Raw genomic sequence first — 21,717 nt, forward strand, 5'->3', positions numbered from 1 at the left:
TCATTTATATGAACTTGTTTAGAAATGTGTTATAGTTTTTGAAATGGTTTAATTTTGAAACCTTTTTAAACTGTGAAATGTGAAGTCCACATGCAAATATATGTAGTTAATAGTGTTAAACTTTAATTACCGTCATTTTCTGTTGGTGTATTTTCATGCCCACCAATACACAACCACAGGACTGGGTGAAATGTAGGCCTAAGATTAAACCACTCAAACAAGGAATAAGTGAAGAGTTCGTTGAAAACAGCATAGTAAACCAGTCAGTCAATAAAATACTGAATATAAATTAATTTATTTCTGTATGAAACACTGAGGTATACATAATACAAGTTTTCACAAGTAACGGTTAAAGGCTCAAAACAGTAACAAATGTTGACACACACATCCCATGCCCATTGTATTACATGTAATTTCCACTAAGATAACCACAGAATTCTTTCTGTAGTATATAAATATAGTCTGTTTATCTGCATAAGTTATATATACATGTAGGTCTTGTATTCTTAAACCTTTGTGCATGTTTCCAAGGTGATTTTTCAAACATATTCTGAAAGTATTACTTTGTGTTTACTGATAAAATTATACTTTTTGCCAGGCCCTGAAATTGGTCAATCCAACCTAGTTTTGTCTCCAAAATCATATTAAACATGTTCAAAAATTGTACTGAAAGTTGTTCTTTCAATTGCGAAATGGTTGTGGAATTATGGTATTTACATTTACTAGTACTTGTAAAGCCTACTGGTAAAAATCAAATCAAATGATTCTCGTTGAAACAGCTCAACAAAGAAAGAAATGGAAGGAACATTTCAACATAACAAAGGGAAAGTGGCAACATGGAAACTACTAATGATGAAATATAGTGGTGTCCTTCACTTGTACATACTTGTATCAAACTTTTTACAAGTACATGTAATATGTTACTATGGCAAAAATCTAATAATAATGCCCAATCATTGATTAACTGCAACATGTAATTAAGGTAAATAGACTTTAAACTAAAACTTTAAATATACACACCTATAATGATAATTAATATTTGATAAAAAATAAAATTGTAAAATATGCCTATGACAAAAGTGTAGTCAGCATTCAATCATCTACCTATAAAAATACAACTAAAAACAAAACAAAACATACGAACTGAAATGTGAATTGCGTGGAGTACACATTATTTTATCTATGATAAAATTTTTTAAAGTATGTAAAAGTCTGTTGAAAAAACAAAATAACAACAACAACAAAAAATGTATGATATACACCTGTACTAAATGTACACCAATGAAATACACAACATCAAGGGGAAAATTGTTGAACAACTTTTAACGGCACAGATGGTGTTACATCCATATATATGTATGTTAAAAGTTAAAATTTCACTTTTCACTAACTTCATAAAAATACAAACACTTGGTTTACACAAAAAAACAGCCATTGACCTAAATTTAATATATTCCAGCACTGGGCAAATGAACTTTAAACAAATACATATTTTATTTCCTTATTTTCAAGAATATTTCACATGCACTATGCATGCACGCATGATGATAGCCGAGTTCAAGAAACTAGACAAAACCTGCAGTGAAAGCCCACCATACCTAACAAACCTAAACTAATAAAAGATAAAGCCAATTAAATCAGTGGGAGCTGCATTATATACAATGTACAGCAAATGATCTAACATTTCATCCACCAGACTAAGCTGCACATTTTGCCAGATTCTAAGAGTTATATTGACTTAGAGAGGCATTTTGAGGTTTGTTTGGAAGGTAGAATTATGTATCCCACTAGAAAAATGTGTTTCAGCACATTGTGTTTTAATAATGCAATTTGGGGGGGGGGGGGGGGGGGGGGGCAAAATGTTAGGTCATTAACAGTACATGCATATTTATGTATTATTATTTTTCCAGCTTCAAGATGTTTAGCACTTGTAATGACGAACTGAAATGTGAATTGCGTGGAGTACACATTATTTTATCTATGATAAAATTTTTAAAGTATGTAAAAGTCTGTTGAAAAAAACAAAATAACAACAACAAAAAAATGTATGATATACACCTGTACTAAATGTACACCAATGAAATACACAACATCAAGGGGGAAAATTGTTTGAACAACTTTTAACGGCACAGATGGTGTTACATCCATATGTATGTTAAAAGTTAAAATTTCACTTTTCACTAACTTCATAAAAATACAAACACTTGGTTTACACAAAAAAACAGCCACTGACCTAAATTTAATATATTCCAGCACTGGCAAATGAACTTTAAACAAATACATATTTTATTTCCTTATTTTCAAGAGTATTTTCACATGCACTTATGCCTGCATTCATGATGATAGCTGAGTTCATGAAACTAGACAAAACCTGCAGCGAAAGCCCACCATACCTAACAAACCTAAACTGATAAAAGATAAAGCCAATTAAATCAATGGGAGCTGCATTATATACAATTTATTTATTTGAATCTTTGTTTAATACCTTAAACCTGTATAAACCATCAACCTTTGGCAAGTTATTGACATGTGCGATGTACAGATATGGACACCGTATTGGTGAAAGATGAGAGGTCTTCAAAGAACACTAGATTGTGAGAAGGGCCATTCATACAATGCATGAGAGTCATCCAGTACTTACTATCACTATCACCAGGAGGATTAACCTTGAGGCCACAACCCAATGTTAAGGGCTTGTGAACTTCAGTAAAAAACCTTCTTTTGTTCTGCCAATGAGGACATGTAAAATGTATCGTGTACATGAATCTATTAAGACATTGTGTAGTTACTATTATTAAAAAGTACATTGGTCCTAGAAAAATAGGTATGAATTTACCTGCACAGGAATACATGTACTGAACATGTGGTTACACATTAATATTCCACTAGATGTTGTTTAAGTTTGTTAGCTTTACACATGGTACAATGCATGGTACCTGTATATGTTAAGGCCAATCATACTTAATTAATAAATGGTTTCCTGTCACCCTCCTGCACATCATTTTATTAATAACTGACTTCCCTGCATCGGAACTCATTCTTTCAGTTTTTGTTAGAAATTTTCACATTTTAGACCATTATCATAAAATAATGATAATAACAATTATTTTGCACCACTTCTGCAAAATATTGAGATGAAACAAGTAAGGAATTCTTATATGCCTTTAGCCTCATACAGTCAGCCATAGATTTAGCCAAAATCTGATTTCTAGATTTTCTCCTATTTTCCCTACCTCTCCCAAGTTAATTTTGTCAGAATAGGGTATCTCAAGGAAACTGAGACCCCCCCCTTCTGGCTAAAACTATGCCGTCAGCAGACAGCATGTTTATATTCAGTGAGCACATATAATGTACAGTAAATGATCTAACATTTCATCCACCAGACTAAGCTGCCCATTTTGCCAGATTCTAAGAGTTATATTGAGCTTAGAGAGGCATTTTGAGGTTTGTTTGGAAGGTAGAATGATGTATCCTACTAGAAAAATGTGTTTCAGCACATTGTGTTTTAATAATGCACTTTGTGGGGGGGAGGGGGGAGAAAAATGTTAGGTCATTAACAGTACATGCATATTTATGTATTATTATTTTTCCAGCTTCAAGATGTTTAGCACTTGTAATGATGAGAATGGATAGGTCAGATGGACAAAGTTGGTAATTGTGCAGGTTTATGTTCCCTTGTCATATGCTTGCATCGGAAAAAACATTTCTCAATACTCTTTAATATTTAATTTTTTTTTTATTTTTTTATTTTTTTGGTTTTGAAGTAAAAACAAAAAGGGGACTGAAAAATAAAAATTTGAGTGGTGTGAGAAACTCTACTTGAACTCTACTCCACTGGCTTTGGTTAACTTCATCACAGCTCCATTGTTGGTGTCATCCTCCAGCAGTTTTATCATTGAGTCGGCCACAAAATCAACACTGCAAGACAATAAATTAGAAAAGACATTGTACATTCTCCATATTTTGCTTTCCTCTGAAATAAGTTACATGAGCTATCACATGCATTTCCCACATGTCCTGGGTCATAAAATAGAATATAATCATAATTGTAAGAGGGTAGCATTTTTTTTTCCTTTTTTCAATAATCAGATTTTAAGAAATGACCATGTGCTTGTACTTGTACCCATAAACATAATGTCATCACATACACACATACTAAATAGGTAGGCCTATGTGTACCCAAACAAACTACAAACCTGTGGTAGTTAAGGGGCAGCAACTCCAACTTAATTCATGGTATTCATTCGTGAAGGGGTACAATGTGCATATATATATATATATTTATGTATATGTATATCTGTAACTTCCGGTTAGCTTGTAGATATCACTGCCCCAAGTTAACTGTTTCTTTGTAAACTGTGCCAAAAAATCTGATTCATTTGGCAGATTGTGGACTAATTAGTACTGGCTTTCTTCAGTTCATATCTGGCACTTGGAGAGCTGCCTGTAGTGCTCCACTTTCCCCACCTAGCATGATCACGATTTTTTTACTGGTCTTGTAATTAATGCTGGGCAGCATTACTTTCATCTTCATTTAAGCAAACACATTTGGCTGACTTCTGGGTTGTTTTATCATGTACTTTCCCAATAATAAACATTTACTCAATTTTGCAAACCATAAACTGTGTATGCGTGAAGCCTACAATTTCCATTTCCATGAAGACCATGTGTGAAAATAATTCATTCATTGTAGGCTTACAGTATTACTGTGTGTGTGTGCGTGTGTATTATATATATATATATATATATATATATATATATATATATATATATATATATATATATATGTATAATATTTTTGGTGTTTTTGCCAGGTGCAGCGACAATAAGGATACCTCATGATGCCTGTTTTTTGTATGAACTGCCTAGCCTTGTCTGGGTGGTACATCTCTCCATGGTCCATACAGTGTATCAGGGGTGTCTCCACAAAGGAAGGGCACACTGTCAAGAAGCGAACACCCATGGCTTCCTGGTCAGGATGTAGCTGAAAAGCAAACAAAGTCCATACACATACAGCCAAAACACTGAGTCACTTTTCAGTCTACCATTACAAGTTTACAAAGTCAGTTTATCATGCATATTATGGCATGTATATTATGCCAGTCAGTTTTATCAGTGGAGGAAATCAGAGGGCACGAACAGCTTAATCACCTATCTTTGGCAAACTATACCTACAAACTTTTCCGCATGTCATGCACAGATATGCACACCATATTGGTGGTCTTAAATGAACGTTAGATGAACAATTGGCCGAGAGATCATCTCTGACGATCATCATCAATCTGGAACAAATTACAGACCGCTGCATATGTATATGGGAAAATCTAGCTGTCATGGTACCAGAAGCAATTTTGGCAAGCCCCCCTATTGTACTAGTAGGTCATTATGTATCTGTGTTTGTTAGGTATAGAGGTTTCCTCAAAGCTCAAGTTGGTTTTCTTGGCCTGCATAATGGCGAGAGGAGACCGTACAGAGCCCGGGGGAAACCCACAAGCTTCCACAGGTAGCTGACAGACCTTCCCACGTACAGCAAGAGAGGAAGCCAGCATGTGGTGGACTTGAACTTTCAGTGACCGCATTGGTGAGAGGCTCCTGGGTCATTACGCTGCGCTAGCAAGATAACTAGCTGAGCCACAGGGGGCCCCAAATGTCATACAGATGAAATACTGTACTCTTGAGTATTGTACATGCAAAACACGTGAATCAGGTAAGACATATTTGGTTAAATTATAAATAAGCTTGAATCCACAGCCTGACATTCTTCATGCTGTTTTCTGTTGAACAAAACAGAAAGCTAATACATTTACCATAATGAACGTACATGTGATCAATTGAAAAGTTGTCTTCTTTTACAATGAAATATTAAATTTTGATTTGTGTTACATGTCCAATCAAGTGGGGCACACCACAGTCACACATTTGTAAGTAGAACATGGCTTATGCAGCTTGATGAAGTTGGTGCTTCAGTCAAAGGGCCAGATAAAGTAAGTACAATAATACTCTAAATATTACAGATACAGAAATTTGCCTCTGCTGAGTTGCACAATTTAAGTACCATTAAGTAAATCATTTATTTAGTTATAGTTAGTTGATTTTTGCACACTCAACCCCTCTAAAAATATGTATAAAAATAATTTCAGTTTTAGTTTAGGTCGAAATGCTCATTGGTACAGGAAGCCAAGCACTTGCAGCATTTGAGCCAGACATGCCAGAAAAGGGACCACCAAAGTGTTAAACTGCTCTCATAAAAAAAAGAACACACAAAATCAAAAACCAAAACTGAAATGAAATCAATTTTAGTGCAACATTGTGTAATAAATTTCAGAATTGCTGCAGTGATATGAAAAGATATTACTTACAGCCCAACTTTTTGTGAAGCCGAGAACAGCATGTTTGGTAGCACAGTACACAGGAGCAAAAGGAACAGGTGTTAAACCTACAACAACCCACATTATGTATATCATCTCATTAGTTATAGTATACTTACTATCAGGACAGGTGATTTTGAAAATCCTATTAGAAATTCGATAAAATGATCCATTGTTCATTTAACTGTTTCAGGTTTTTTTTTCTTCTTTTTTTTTTGTTTTTGTTTTTGTTTTTGTGCCATACTAGTTGTCCAGTGCCATACAGTGCTGATTAATTAGTGCCTAACTAATTCACAAAGGTTCTTATGATCAGCACATTACCCTGGTTATTAGTTTCCCTCCTGGAACCCTGAGCAAATAGGATTGTACCCTGTATGTCAGTCTATCAGTCTGTCAGTTCGTCAAAAAGTGTTCCTGACTTTCTAGGAAACAGTTCATCATATTGAAATGAAACTTGATTAACCTGGAATTTCAGACAACTGTGTCCCATTGGAACAAAATTATGGCTGTTTTACCAAAATCATCGTACTGAATTGGAACTGAACACATGGCTTCATCATAACATGGTACAGATCAAGTTCTATAGGCCCCTGTGTCCATTGTGGACAAAATTATGGTTGTTTTTGTTCAGTTTTGGGCAGTTTTCCGCACTTCTTTTCAAAACAGTTTGACAAGTATTATTTTTCTGAATGTCTCTATTACTTGTATGTATAGTTATTATTTACAACCTGACTACATGTATGTAGCCTACTGATCAAGATGTCATGTTGTTGTTGTAGTAATTATCCTAGTCTGGTTGTGTAACTGTGTTATGAGTTGTCTGCTGAATATGTACTGCATATAGGTGTGTACTAATTAACCTAATTGTTTACCTGTATATGGGGGACCTACCTGCTTGTTATCCTAGTCTGGTTGTCTAACTGTGTTATGAGTTGTCTGCTGAGTATGTACGGCATATAGGTGTGTACTAATTAACCTAATTGTTTACCTGTATATGGGGGACCTACCTGCTTGTTATCCTAGTCTGGTTGTCTAACTGTGTTATGAGTTGTCTGCTGAGTATGTACTGCATATAGGTGTGTACTAATTAACCTAACTGTTTACCTGTATATAGGGGGACCTACCTGCTTGTAACCCTAGTCTGGTTGTCTGACTGTGTTACGAGTTGTCTGCTGAGTATGTACTGCATACAGGTGTGTACTAATTAACCTAATTGTTTACCTGAATATGGGGGACCTACCTGCTTGTTATCCTAGTCTGGTTGTCTGAGTGTGTTATGAGTTGTCTGCTGAGTATGTAATTGTTTACCTGTATATAGGGGGACCTACTTGCTTGTAACCCTAGTCTGGTTGTCTAACTGTGTTATGAGTTGTCTGCTGAGTATGTACGGCATATAGGTGTGTACTAATTAACCTAATTGTTTACCTGTATGTGGGGGACCTACCTGCTTGTTATCCTAGTTTGGTTGTCTGTTGAGTATGTACGGCATACAGGTGTGTACTAGTTAACCTAATTGTTTACCAGTATATGGGGGACCTACCTACCTTGTTATCCTAGTCTGGTTGTCTAACTGTGTTATGAGTTGTCTGCTGAGTAATGTACGGCATATAGGTGTGTACTAATTAACCTAATTGTTTATCTGTATATGGGGGACCTACCTGCTTGTTATCCTAGTTTGGTTGTCTGTTGAGTATGTACTGCATACAGGTGTGTACTAATTAACCTAATTGTTTACCTGAATATGGGGGACCTACCTGCTTGTTATCCTAGTCTGTTTGTCTGAGTGTGTTTATGAGTTGTCTGCTGAGTATGTATTGTTTACCCGTATATAGGGGGACCTACTTGCTTTTAACCTAGTCTGGTTGTCTAACTGTGTTATGAGTTGTCTGCTGAGTATGTACGGCATATAGGTGTGTACTAATTAACCTAATTGTTTACCTGTATGTGGGGGACCTACCCTGCTTGTTATCCTAGTTTGGTTGTCTGTTGAGTATGTACGGCATACAGGTGTGTACTAGTTAACCTAATTGTTTACCAGTATATGGGGGACCTACCTACTTGTTATCCTAGTCTGGTTGTCTAACTGTGTTATGAGTTGTCTGCTGAGTATGTACGGCATATAGGTGGTGTACTAATTAACCTAATTGTTTACCTGTATATGGGGGACCTACCTGCTTGTTATCCTAGTTTGGTTGTCTGTTGAGTATGTACGGCATACAGGTGTGTACTAGTTAACCTAATTGTTTACCAGTATATGAGGACCTACCTACTTGTTATCCTAGTCTGGTTGTCTGAGTGTGTTATGAGTTGTCTGCTGAGTATGTAATTGTTTACCTGTAGATAGGGGAACCTACCTGCTTGTAACCCTGGTCTGGTTGTCTAACTGTGTTATGAGTGTCTGCTGAGTATGTACGGCATATAGGTGTGTACTAATTAAACCTAATTGTTTACCTGTATATGGGGGACCTACCTGCTTGTTATCCTAGTTTGGTTGTCTGTTGAGTATGTACGGCATACAGGTGTGTACTAGTTAACCTAATTGTTTACCAGTATATGGGGGACCTACCTACTTGTTATCCTAGTCTGGTTGTCTGAGTGTGTTATGAGTTGTCTGCTGAGTATGTAATTGTTTACCTGTATATAGGGGAACCTACCTGCTTGTAACCCTGGTCTGGTTGTCTAACTCGTGTTATGAGTTGTCTGTTGAGTAGTACGGCATATAGGTGTGTACTAATTAACTAATTGTTTACCTGTATGTGGGGGACCTACCTGCTTGTTATCCTAGTCTGGTTGTCTAACTGTGTTATGAGTTGTCTGCTGAGTATGTACTGCATATAGGTGTGTACTAATTAACCTAATTGTTTACCTGTATATGGGGGACCTACCTGCTTGTTATCCTAGTTTGGTTGTCTAACTGTGTTATGAGTTGTCTGTTGAGTATGTACGGCATACAGGTGTGTACTAATTAACCAAATTGTTTACCTGTACATAGGGGGACCTACCTGCTTGTAACCCTAGTCTGATTGTCTTACTGTGTTATGAGTTGTCCTGCTGAGTATGTACGGCATACAGGTGTGTACTAATAACCTAATTGTTTACCTGAAATATGGGGGACCTACCTGCTTGTTATCCTAGTTTGGTTGTCTAACTGTGTATGAGTTGTCTGTTGAGTATGTACGGCAATACAGGTGTGTACTAATTAACCTAATTGTTTACCTGTACATAGGGGGACCTACCTGCTTGTAACCCTAGTCTGATTGTCTTACTGTGTTATGAGTTGTCTGCTGAGTATGTACGGCATACAGGTGTGTATTAATTAACCTAATTGTTTACCTGAATATGGGGACCTACCTGCTTGTTATCCTAGCCTGGTTGTCTAACTGTGTTATGAGTTGTCTGCTGAGTATGTACTGCATACAGGTGTGTATTAATTAACCTAATTGTTTTACCAGTATATGGGGGACCTACCTACTTGTTATCCTAGTCTGGTTGTCTGAGTGTGTTATGAGTTGTCTGCTGAGTATGTACAGCATATAGGTGTGTACTAATTAACCTAATTGTTTACCAGTATATGGGGGACCTACCTACTTGTTATTCTAGTCTGGTTGTCTGAGTGTGTTATGAGTTGTCTGCTGAGTATGTAATTGTTTACCTGTATATAGGGGGACCTACCTGCTGATGAGGACATGTTGATGACTACACCACCTTTCCCTCCTTGTCTTTGCGTAAGTACTGTATTCCTAGTAATGTACCACGAATGACACCTTTCTGATTAAACACAGAATGAGCATATTTTTTTATTTACCTGGTACTTCATTGGTGTTAAACATCTAGCCTTAAGAGTTGTTCATTGCAATTATGACACCTATTGGTCAGGTTTATGGGTGGAAGAAAAAAAGGGGGATCTTGTCCAGAGTATTCATAATCACCAACCTTCTACCAGGTAAATGTGTCTGACAAAAACTCCTGACAGCTGAAGCCGAGGGCTAGAGCGGGATTGGAATATACATGTGCAACCTCACTGTCAAGGGACTGAGAGTCGCTTCAAGCTATAACCCATGAGATAAGTGATTGGCAGCAGGGTTTCTCTGATAGACAAGTTAAATCGATATATATTTATCATACATGTATATTATGCTAAATTTTGCGTATATCAGAATTACATTACACATACAATGATAGCAGGGATATTTGTCATTGGTTTTATGAAGTTGTTATACACATAACCACATTTGTGTACCAGTACCTGTGAAGTGTGTACCATGTACCCTATTTCTTCTAAAATTGGGAACACTGCTCGTTCATTTTAACCAATATATATGTAATTTTAGCAGGAATATTGAGTTTCTTTTTTCTCACATGGTTAGACCATCTGATGAACAACATACTCTTTATTTTTCCAAAAGACTGGTAAGGAAATGTTATATTCTTCTTTCAACACTACTAATATCTATCCCAAATTTTAGAAGGATTAGGGTATGTAAAAGTATGAATGTGTAGCCATAATATACAAATTACTTACTAAATTGATATCCACTGTCAATTCCCATTTGATTTCATGTCCTAGTCCAGCATTATTGCACACAATGTCGATGTTGCCAATGTTTCCTTGCATTTTGAAAAGGCACCTGAAAGCGAACAGATAAGTCAAGTTTTAAAGCATACATGAAACACTTCGTTTTTATTTCTTAATACGGAGTTAGGACGTGGTATAACAGCACAGAAAAGCTTCTTGGCTTTCTAATTTCTGCGTAAAATGGCCTTAAATTACAGCTTTCCTAATAAGGTCTAGTATATTCAGTCTGTAAGCAAATAGCCTACTGTGATGACATCAACGGCGATAGCTATCAATCAAAACAACTTTGTTGTGGGCAAAGCCTGAATGTCAAGTATGGTACAAGCAATATGCATATGCATGTTTTTCAGTTCTAAATATTCTTGAGCATTGCGACAAAATATGCATAAAATAAAGGGGTTGTTAAGTAGAAAAAATATATATTATGCCACAAAAAAAAGAAAAATTTAACATATCTTTCTTCATTGCCTTGAAACCATACTCTTCATTTTGTCTTAATGTGACCTTTTCTTGTTTCCTTTAAACACTGCAATACATGTAGCTATATAAGCAGTTATAGATCTGTGAATTTAATTATTATGTATAGTTCTGTTCAATTGCTTTTGCATTGCTATACGTAACAACCTTATTCATTTGTTCCCAAAATGTCACATCACTCTCGGTTGTAACAGTACTGCCCCTACCCTCCAAACTGTATGAACACTGCCCCTACCCTCACCCTCCCAGTATGAGATGCTCACTGTCCATTTGTTCCTGATATGTCACACCACACTGTATGAAGACTGTCCCTATCCTCACCCTCCCAGTATGAGATGCTCACTGTCCATTTGTTCCCAAGATGTCACATCACTCTCGGTTGTAACAGTACTGCCCCTACCCTCACCCTCCCAGTGTGAGATGCTGACTGTCCATGCGTTCCCAACATGTCACATCACTCTCGGTTGTAACAGTACTGCCCCTACCCTCACCCTCACCCTCCCAGTGTGAGATGCTGACTGTCCATGCGTTCCCCACATGTCACACCAAACTGTATGAACACTGCCCCTACCCTCACCCTCCCAGTATGAGATGCTGACTGTCCATTTGTTCCTGATATGTCACACCACACTGTATGAACACTGCCCCTACCCTCACCCTCTCACTATGAGATGCTCACTGTCCATTTGTTCCTGAGATGTCACACCACACTGTATGAACACTGCCCCTACCTTCATCCTCCCAGCATGAGATGCTCCCTGTCCATTTGTTCCTGATATGTCACACCACACTGTATGAAGACTGCCCCTACCCTCACCCTCCCAGTATGAGGCACCTACTGTCCATTTGCTCCTGAGATGTCAACTCACACCTTATGAAGACTGCCCCACCCGTGACCCTCACAGTATGAGACACTTACTGTCCATTTGTTCCTGAGATGTCAAATCACACTGTATGAACACTGCCCTACAGCACCCTCTCAGTATTAGACACTTACTGTCCATTTGCTCCTGAGATGTCAAATCACACTGTATGAACACTGCCCCACCCTCACCCGCTCGGTATGAGATACTTACTGTATATATGTTCCTGAGATGTCACACCACACTGTATGAACACTGCCCCTACCCTCACCCTCCCAGTATGAGACACTTACTGTCCATTTGTTCCTGAGATGTCACATCACACTGTATGAAGATTGCTTTACCATCACCATGCTGACTTGTGAACTCTTTCACAGTTGTCTCCCCCTGCTCAGGGTTAAGATCTGTGACGCAAACCTGAAACATGCACAGGAAACATCTGTTTTGTTTTTTTGCCTTATAAACACCAAAAATCAATGTGACTTGAATTCTTCTGTTCATGTATGTAATATGGCCTTACTGGCTCAGATGGTTGAAAATCGGGAATTGCTTTCTGCAACTGTCATGTACGAAACCTTAATAGATCAGCAGTGTCCAACTCTCCTTGTTTCAGGGGCGGCACGGATATGTATCAGTACATGACACTCTGGTTTCTTCCACCCATAAACCTCTCAAAACAAAATCTCAAATTGAGCACAGATTTGATTTATTCAAATAAATAAATAAATACTTCTTCATAATGTAATACTTGAATACTTTCACATATATGATGACAATCATTTTTTGTGAGGTGGGGGATGGGAGGAGAGGGGGTAAAACAGATTGAACGCCCAGAGCATACTACCACTCTTTACCAGGTTCATGTACCTGATCAACAAAACCTCTGGTTTATACTAAGCTAAAGCTGAATGAACAAAAGCTGCTGGATTCCAATCTGTGACCTCATTGCAGTTCATCAGGTTGCTGACAGATCTTCCCACGTACATCTAGAGAACTAGTATAAACAGGCTTGTATACTGGTATTTCTATATACATCTCACGACTGTCTCTGAAATTGCCAGTATTTTATTTGCTGTTATAATTAATATTATCTTGTCTGAGCTATATTAAATCAAAAAAAATGTAAATGTCAGAAAATTTACATTGCAAGTTAAGACATGTTTAGAGGAAATAAAATTCTCTTCAGGTTTATAAATTTTTTTTTTTTTTACATGTTATTTGTTTTTTCTTGACATGAAACCCTGGACTCTGCATATGTTTACCAGTATGACAGAAAATGAAAGTACACCATTACTTAGTGTACAGGTGTTTATTCACTTGTACGATATACAGTAATTCAAGACTCAGCAGCCCTTTACTTCATGGTCTGCCACACTAATAAGAGGATATACAATTATAATGTGCTACAGGCCCATGGGCAACTCTGGCTCAGGAATCGCCTTGCTCACTGACTCCCTATACACACCTGACATTTAGCTACAGGAATGTTGGTCTTTCCCCTTAGATTTAGAGATAAAATGACAAATATATCTCTTCAGCATTCTGATTATGATACACACATGGGCTGTGCAACTTGTCTCTTGTAGGTCGGCCACATTTCATTGTATATAGTTATAATTACGGTACTACTGTACTGTATAAAAGTTTCTTGCCTGTACTTGGTTTGCATGTGGAAGGATTGCAAAAATGTCTGATCAATGAATGTTTTCAGTTGATCATCCAGGCCGTATCGATCAGTTACCTCCCACCATAATGCTGGCCGCCATCATATAAGCGAAATATTCTTGAGTACGGCCTAAAACACCAATCAATTAAATGAATAAATTAAGCACACAGCGTGCAAGTACATCTGAGCAGGCAGAAAGTGCATGTTCATGATTTTATTTCATAAGTACTAATATCATATGTATATATATATATATATATATATATATATATATATATATATAAATGTATTATATATATTTCATATATGTGTAAATATGTATATCCTTTTGTCCATAAAATTGAAAAGCCTAGTATAAAGATGAACAGTACGGTTTATACAATGTTGCAAAACCTCAGCTATTCCTTTGGTTTCCAGTTATTTTTCTTTTTATATGCACATTTTTTTACTTTTAACAGATACATAATTAGGCACCAGGACTTTAATGATAATTACAGATATGCAAATATGCACAGAGTACAAGTGTTTTCATAATTGAATAATGTATATAATTGCCCTTTAACACATCTGTATAGCAGTTAGCCTCATACGTCGAGTATTAATTAAAGATCAGATGAGCTATGCCGCTCAACACTGCAAACAAATTGTCTGACGAACATTCTATGTATCTTTTGTAAATTGTATTCTGTGTTGATCACAGAACCTAATTAGGGAACAGAAATATAATTAAGAATATATATATATATACACACATGTACATACCACCAGCAAAAAATTGAGCTGATGTATATACATGTATGTATACCACCGCTTGTAACCAGGAAGGCAATACTGTAATTTTACTTGTTAGAAAATGAAATTCAGCAATATGTAGTATGCAGGGGAATAATATTGGACAGATTTTCATGTCTGTTCAATGTAGTGAAAAGGAAATGAAAAATCCTATCAAAATTAGTAAAAAGAATTCTCTAGTATAATTATTCCGATCCTGACTCATCAGATTCATTGTTATGTACTATGATATATAATTATACATACATGACGTAGAGAGTATTATCAGATTTCCTGTGGTTCTTACACAGAATAAGACTCATTCATATTCCCTGAGATTTTACAATTAAAGGAAGTATGAATTAAGTGGCTCCTTAACTGACCTTCATATATGCATGTATACATACACTTGACACTTGAACTGATCTGCATACGGTATCACTATGTCTGTGCAGTGTATAGATGAGGATTTAGTTCCGCTCTGTGTTCATTTACAGTTAGAAGGACAGGAAATCTGATCAAGACTCATACTTTCTCATTCACAGTAAAAGAGAAAACTTTTTTCTTCTCTGATATATTTTAGGATCACACAGGATATTTCTGTGACTGTGCAAGAAATCAAGTTATTATGACAAAGTCGCGTCAAAATACACTTGATCATCATGTGATTCAATATCAATCATTGATGACTGTATGGATTGTTGCTGGATTAACTATTAATTGTAAATCATACTGTCTGTACTGTAATTGCCGAGTGGCAAGATCTTTTATGATGCATGGCCTTTTTCATAATCCACGATTCGTGTACACGTCCAGTAGGTTTAGACATAGTAGGTGACAGAGAATAATGCAGTGTGAAATGTAAGTGATGTAAACAAAATAATAACTGACAACCAGTTTCTCTATCTCCATGTAAAAGCATGTAGGCAATCTCAAAATTTCAAATGACTTTTTCCTAACAACTGCACATTATAGCCCATCCATTACTCAGATAGAACAGAGTATCATCAGTTGCATCAGAGGGCTTATACATCCACTAAATTGTACCATTTATAAACTTTTGGATACAAGTTAATATTACAAAGACTTGCTGCCAAAAATTTATTTATTTATTTATTAAATTTGTTTGTATTGCGTTACTCGAGAATTTTTCACTTATACACTGAAGTGCCCAGCGTAAATCTCAGGACCTTTGTCACGTTTCTGATGAACTTTCCTACATGTGACATACAGAAATACACACCATACTTTTAGCATGTATAAAAGACAAAAACCTCACAAGTGTCATCAACCATTTATGTCACCAAAGCCCCATAAGCAGTCAGAGCAGGAGGATCTGCAATTTTCTGTCCAACGCCGGGTTTGAACCTGCACCTTGCAATTAGAATCATGGCAATTAAGCGTTTCTGATCACTTTCTCTCAAAAAAGGTTGATCCACTACTATATATCTGCATATGTATTTTCAGAGTCACCTCAAAATAGGCCCACATGTTACTTGAACTCCTGAGCTGATTTTATTGGCTATAAAGTGTTAAACCATACCCTCATTACTTGGTCATAAGGGGTAACTTGAGATGGTCATGTTACAGAAGGAAAGCAAAATCTCTTCAGTGGTGTAACTCAGTAAACATGGAATTCAACTGAGCCCACAATACTGGTATTGGGGTATGCTGCAATACTTCACCTCCCATTGCCCCTATCTATCTGTTTGGGTGAAGACATTTACTCTGCAAACTACGTGAGAAAGGCATATTGATGGAGGGTACACTGAGCTGTATTGATATAATCATTATATACACATAACACTGTAAAACATTCCAGTTACCGTGGATAAAAAAAAAAGGATCTGAGAATACAAACAAGTACAGGCAAGACTTCAGGAATCTGATGTTTTTTTTTAGTGTACTGTAAGTATTATAACATCCACCTCAGCCTGGTGAGATAAATCATAGTGACTGACCCAGTTCTTCAAGAGTGATTGAAGACCCCCCCCCCTTGAGCCAGTCCAAACAACTAGTCCTCGCTTAAAAGGTTTTAAGCTTTCACATCTGATCTAAATTTATTTTGTTATTTAATACTGCCTCTGCCATTCAAGGAATATAATTGTGAAACCATGTATCACTAGCTTGATCATTGATCCACATATACATGTAGATTAATGTACACACATGTGTATAATTAATGGGCTTTCTGGATGATCATAATATTATTTAGTTAATACATGTTGATTTTCCATCCATGCGGGCCATTATACTGTAAATACATCGTACTGAACTTGTTGAAATCACATTGCATTTAATTTACAAAGAAAGTTTGATTTATTTGATTGGTGTTTTACGCCATCAAGAAAATTTGAATAATTAAGATTTACCTTGTGAAGTACTATGATGACAAATGGAGACAAATGCATTCGCTGCATCTGAGTGTCGGACTGACACACCTGTAGGCTATACAATGAGTCCTGTATTAATTGTACTGTAGCAGTCTTAGGCCTATATACATCATGTTAATTTTACTAACTGAGTCTGCAGCCTATCATTAGATGTAAAGTATAACTTCTGTTATTTAATTTTATGTTCAGGTTTCATGTGTTGTGCCAATTAATATTTTAAAGCTACACAGTGTATACTTAGTGGTATACATTTTGATGTGAATAAATCTATTATTTACAATCATACAGCATTTGACATATTTTAATAATGAGATCTGGGCTTTAAAGCCAGAAGAGCATGCACAAGCTGAGCATCAGCTTCATGGTGCTTTCTAAGTATACCTTTCATGAGTATCAGATCTCGCTCTACATGTACATGACAATAGTACATATATGTATATGTATATAGGCCTATAGTACCTCCAATATATACATGTATATAGGCCTATGGTACCTCCAATACATACATGTATATAGGCCTATGGTACCTCCAATATATACATGTATATAGGCCTATGGTACCTCCAATATATACATGTAATAGGCCTATAGTACCTCCAATACATACATGTATATAGGCCTATGGTACCTCCAATATATACATGTATATAGGCCTATGGTACCTCCAATATATACATGTATATAGGCCTATGGTACCTCCAATACATACATGTATATAGGCCTATGGTACCTCCAATATATACATGTATATAGGCCTATGGTACCTCCAATATATACATGTATATAGGCCTATAGTACCTCCAATACATACATGTATATAGGCCTATGGTACCTCCAATATATACATGTATATAGGCCTATGGTACCTCCAATACATACATGTATATAGGCCTATGGTACCTCCAATATATATACATGTATATAGGCCTATAGTACCTCCAATACATACATGTATATAGGCCTATGGTACCTCCAATACATACATGTATATAGGCCTATGGTACCTCCAATACATACATGTATATAGGCCTATGGTACCTCCAATACATACATGTATATAGGCTTTTGGTACCTCCAATACACACATGTATATAGGCCTATGGTACCTCCAATACATACATGTATATAGGCCTATGGTACCTCCAATACATACAGGTATATACGCCTTTGGTACCTCCAATGCATATATGTATATAGGCCTACAGCACCTCCAATACATACATGTATACACGCCTATGGTACCTGCAATACATATGTATGTAGAGCCTAACTACAGATACACAAATAGTACATGCATCTAAATCTTTACTTTCAACGGGTGCATCGCAATACATGTACATTTCTCGTCAGTCAAAAAAGACTCACTTTTTGTACAATACATGTGCTTATAATTAAATAATTGTGTTCTTACAAATTTGTGCTAAGGTCTGACAGCAACCTGCAGATGGTCGTGGGTTTCCCCAGGGCTCTGCCTAGTTTCCTGCCATCATAATGCTGGTTGCTGTTGTATACATGAAAAAGTATGGCGCAATAAACCAATTAAATAAAAACATAAATAAACTTTGTGTTAAGTATTCATCTTTTCATGCCATTGTTGATCAGAGGTAAACCACTGGCAAGAAATGTTACTACATCATAATATTAGGCAACCTATTTTTATATGATATATGAAAATTGACACCTGTCTGACAGATAAATGGATATTGAGAGGTGAAACCGTGTAGATTTCCTGTGTACGTTGCATACACTTAGTTGTACAATACTGTCTTACGTACCTTGGCTCCCTTCTTCAGTAGAGCTTCACACAACCCCTTCCCAATCCCCTGAGCTCCACCAGTCACCAGAGCCACTTTGCCTGTCAACTGCATTCTGTACTCTACAGTTCTCCCTGTCCGTTATTGCCGTGGTTTATGCCGACTTGTGCTGTCTGAACGGTAGAGTGTACCCTGAATCCCAGCAGTAGTGGTCATAGTACACCTACGTTGTCTTATTTATGCGTGTAAACTAGGTCGAACACCTCGTCGGTAGACCTAGTCCGACTAGCGGGGGCGTGGTCTAAACCAAGCACGCCTGTGCTCGATGTCGTGAACCCAGTTCACCCCACTTTACGGCATAAACACTTCGTTCCAAAATGAAAGCTGAGCGTATCTGTGTGTGACTTTCGTGGAGTTACAAGGTGTTTGTGGGAGCAACCCGATACCCTGCTAAAGCTTACAGTGAAAATGGACTGGGTGGAATACATGCAGTTGATTTGAAGTAAAAAAGGAGAACGTGACCAAGTAACTACAGACTGAAAACATTTGGTATGCTGTTGTTGTTGCTTTCTGTTTCCGGCATGCTCTGATGTAGTTAGTTCAGCCTAGATTAGCGACATGTAAGCCAAGTTGACCGCAGTATAGGCCTACATCAGTTTTGGAGCTGTTAACTTAAACCAGCAAATATAAATTTTAAATTTTATTTTCAAAATTAGTGCCACGTGGTAGAGTGACGGCAATTCATTGATTTATTTATTTGATTGCTGTTTTACGCCGTACTCAAGAATATTTCACTTATACGACGGCGGCCAGCATTATGGTGGGAGGAAACCGGGCAGAGCCCGGGGGAAACCCACGACCATCCTCAGGTTGCTGGAAGACCTTCCCACGTACATCCGGAGAGGAAGTCAGCATGAGCTGGACTTGAACTCACAGCGACTGCATTGGTGAGAGACTCCTGGGTCATTATGCTGCGCTAACCGACTGAGCCACGGAGGCCCCGCAATTCATTGAAGAACCAGCTTTTCACAATAAACATCTGTTAAGGGACTGCTCATTGACTAACAAAAGGATCAACCTAGTTTTTACAACGGCCAGAATGTTTTGTTTTTTTTCTTTTTTCTTCAAGGCAACAAAGAGAGCACATTTCAATCATGCAAAAATGTTCCATTCAGATATATATAGTATATCGCGGTTATTAAGCGACATTTATATTTCAGACAGCATTTTTTAATCAAAATATTGTAACATTTCGCATTACATGGACGCAGGCTCCTGTTTTTCACTTGATAGCTGGTTATTTGCTTTATCCAAGCGTCTGCATGTTTACTACATTAGATATCCATTTCATGGAAACTCTACAATTTAAACCAGACTTCATATATATTCACCTAGTCACTAAAATTTATAGCAAAAACAAAGTCAATGGGGAGACTGAAAAGTGTTGCCGTTTTATTAGCCATAAAAAGAAGCATCAGCCTCAAACTTTCTGCCACTGACCACCATCTTGTGTATAGCCCACTGGGTGTCTATTATTTAGAGGTGTCATAAGCTGGGCAGAGCCCTTCGGCAGGTAAGGGCATACAGTGGGCAATATACACAACTTACCTCAAAGATGGCTGCCATTGCAAGCCATCTATATCAGTGATTGAATTGTCCTTTATATTATAATAAGCTGTCACAGGTGATTTATGCTCTTTTTCTGTCTAGTTCTGTTATGGAGGGAGTGAAGGAATCACTTAAAGGGGTGGGGCTAAGAGAGCTGTCACTAGTTGTCCTTTGTGCTCTCATGGTCTACCTGTTCAGAGCCCAGAATTCTTACCTCATTCGGCCAGTCTGGCGGAAGATGTCTAAACCTGAACATTTTGAGAATGGAGCATATCCCACAGAGGAGGAGGCACTGCCTTCTCCACGGATCACAGACCTGGAGAGCGATGGAATCAACGAAGTCTTGCTAATAACAAACGACCTGAGGTTAAGTGTGCTGGCAATGCCGGATGCAGAAAACACAAACCTGGGCAAGTTTGACCCTCGAGTCCTGCCTCATGTCATCATTAAAGCCTCTGTGTACCTGCCGAGAAATGTAAGCCAGCCGGCAAGGAAAGATTGGCCTGTTGCCATGGAAGTGGGATATTTGGTGCCTTATAAATCCTTGGTCCAAGTACGAAAACAGGTAAAAAAAACCATTGTCTGTTGTAAAATTTCTTCAACACCTCCAATCTTTAACAGACATAAAATTTTTTATTTTAGTTCAAGGATGTTCATTTTCTCATATTCACACATATGCTAAGGAATGTGCGATTGTTCAGACAAATGTCAAAATGTACAGTATTGGAAACCATTAGCACCATGACCAATGTACATGTACTCAGGTATTTTAATCCATATCACCTCATTTCAACTAGTTTTTGTACTCCTGGCACTGATGTATCTTTTTTGTAATATATAGATTTTTCATGATGACAGTGTATATGAAGAATTGCTTCGCTATGATTACTGTATTTCTTTCAAAACTTATGACACCTGGTCTGCTAATTTTAGCCGGTATATATGTTATTCTGGGAGGAATATTGAGTTTTTTTTTTCTCACATGACAAGACCTAATAAACAAGATACTCATATTTTTACTTTTCTAATAGGCTGGTAAAGAAATGTGATACTCTGTATTCAACACTACTAGTATCTGTCCCAAATTTTAGAAAAATTAGGATAAAGAGTGTGAAAAAGGATGATTCTGCACATAGTTTGTTCAGATGTCATCACCATGCAAACCTGATGGCATTTTCTGTCATTCATCATGCACTATCCAGCATGCATTTATCTTGATGTTTAAAAACTCTTTGTTTCAG

At 37.1% G+C, this 21,717-nt stretch overlaps 1 protein-coding gene across 1 annotated transcript; it reads right to left on the reverse strand.

The window, feature by feature from the left end:
• Positions 1-3,539: 3,539 nt before the first annotated feature.
• Positions 3,540-19,005, reverse strand: LOC135474935 (15-hydroxyprostaglandin dehydrogenase [NAD(+)]-like). Its single transcript, XM_064754629.1, is given in 8 exon segments — positions 3,540-3,918; positions 4,836-4,984; positions 6,360-6,436; positions 10,041-10,085; positions 10,088-10,136; positions 10,968-10,996; positions 12,578-12,701; positions 18,890-19,005. Coding segments are annotated over 8 exon segments (669 nt in total). The 5' UTR covers positions 18,983-19,005; the 3' UTR covers positions 3,540-3,815.
• Positions 19,006-21,717: the final 2,712 nt, after the last annotated feature.

This window comes from Liolophura sinensis, chromosome 9, assembly GCF_032854445.1.
Source record: "Liolophura sinensis isolate JHLJ2023 chromosome 9, CUHK_Ljap_v2, whole genome shotgun sequence".
Classification (NCBI taxonomy): domain Eukaryota; kingdom Metazoa; phylum Mollusca; class Polyplacophora; order Chitonida; family Chitonidae; genus Liolophura; species Liolophura sinensis.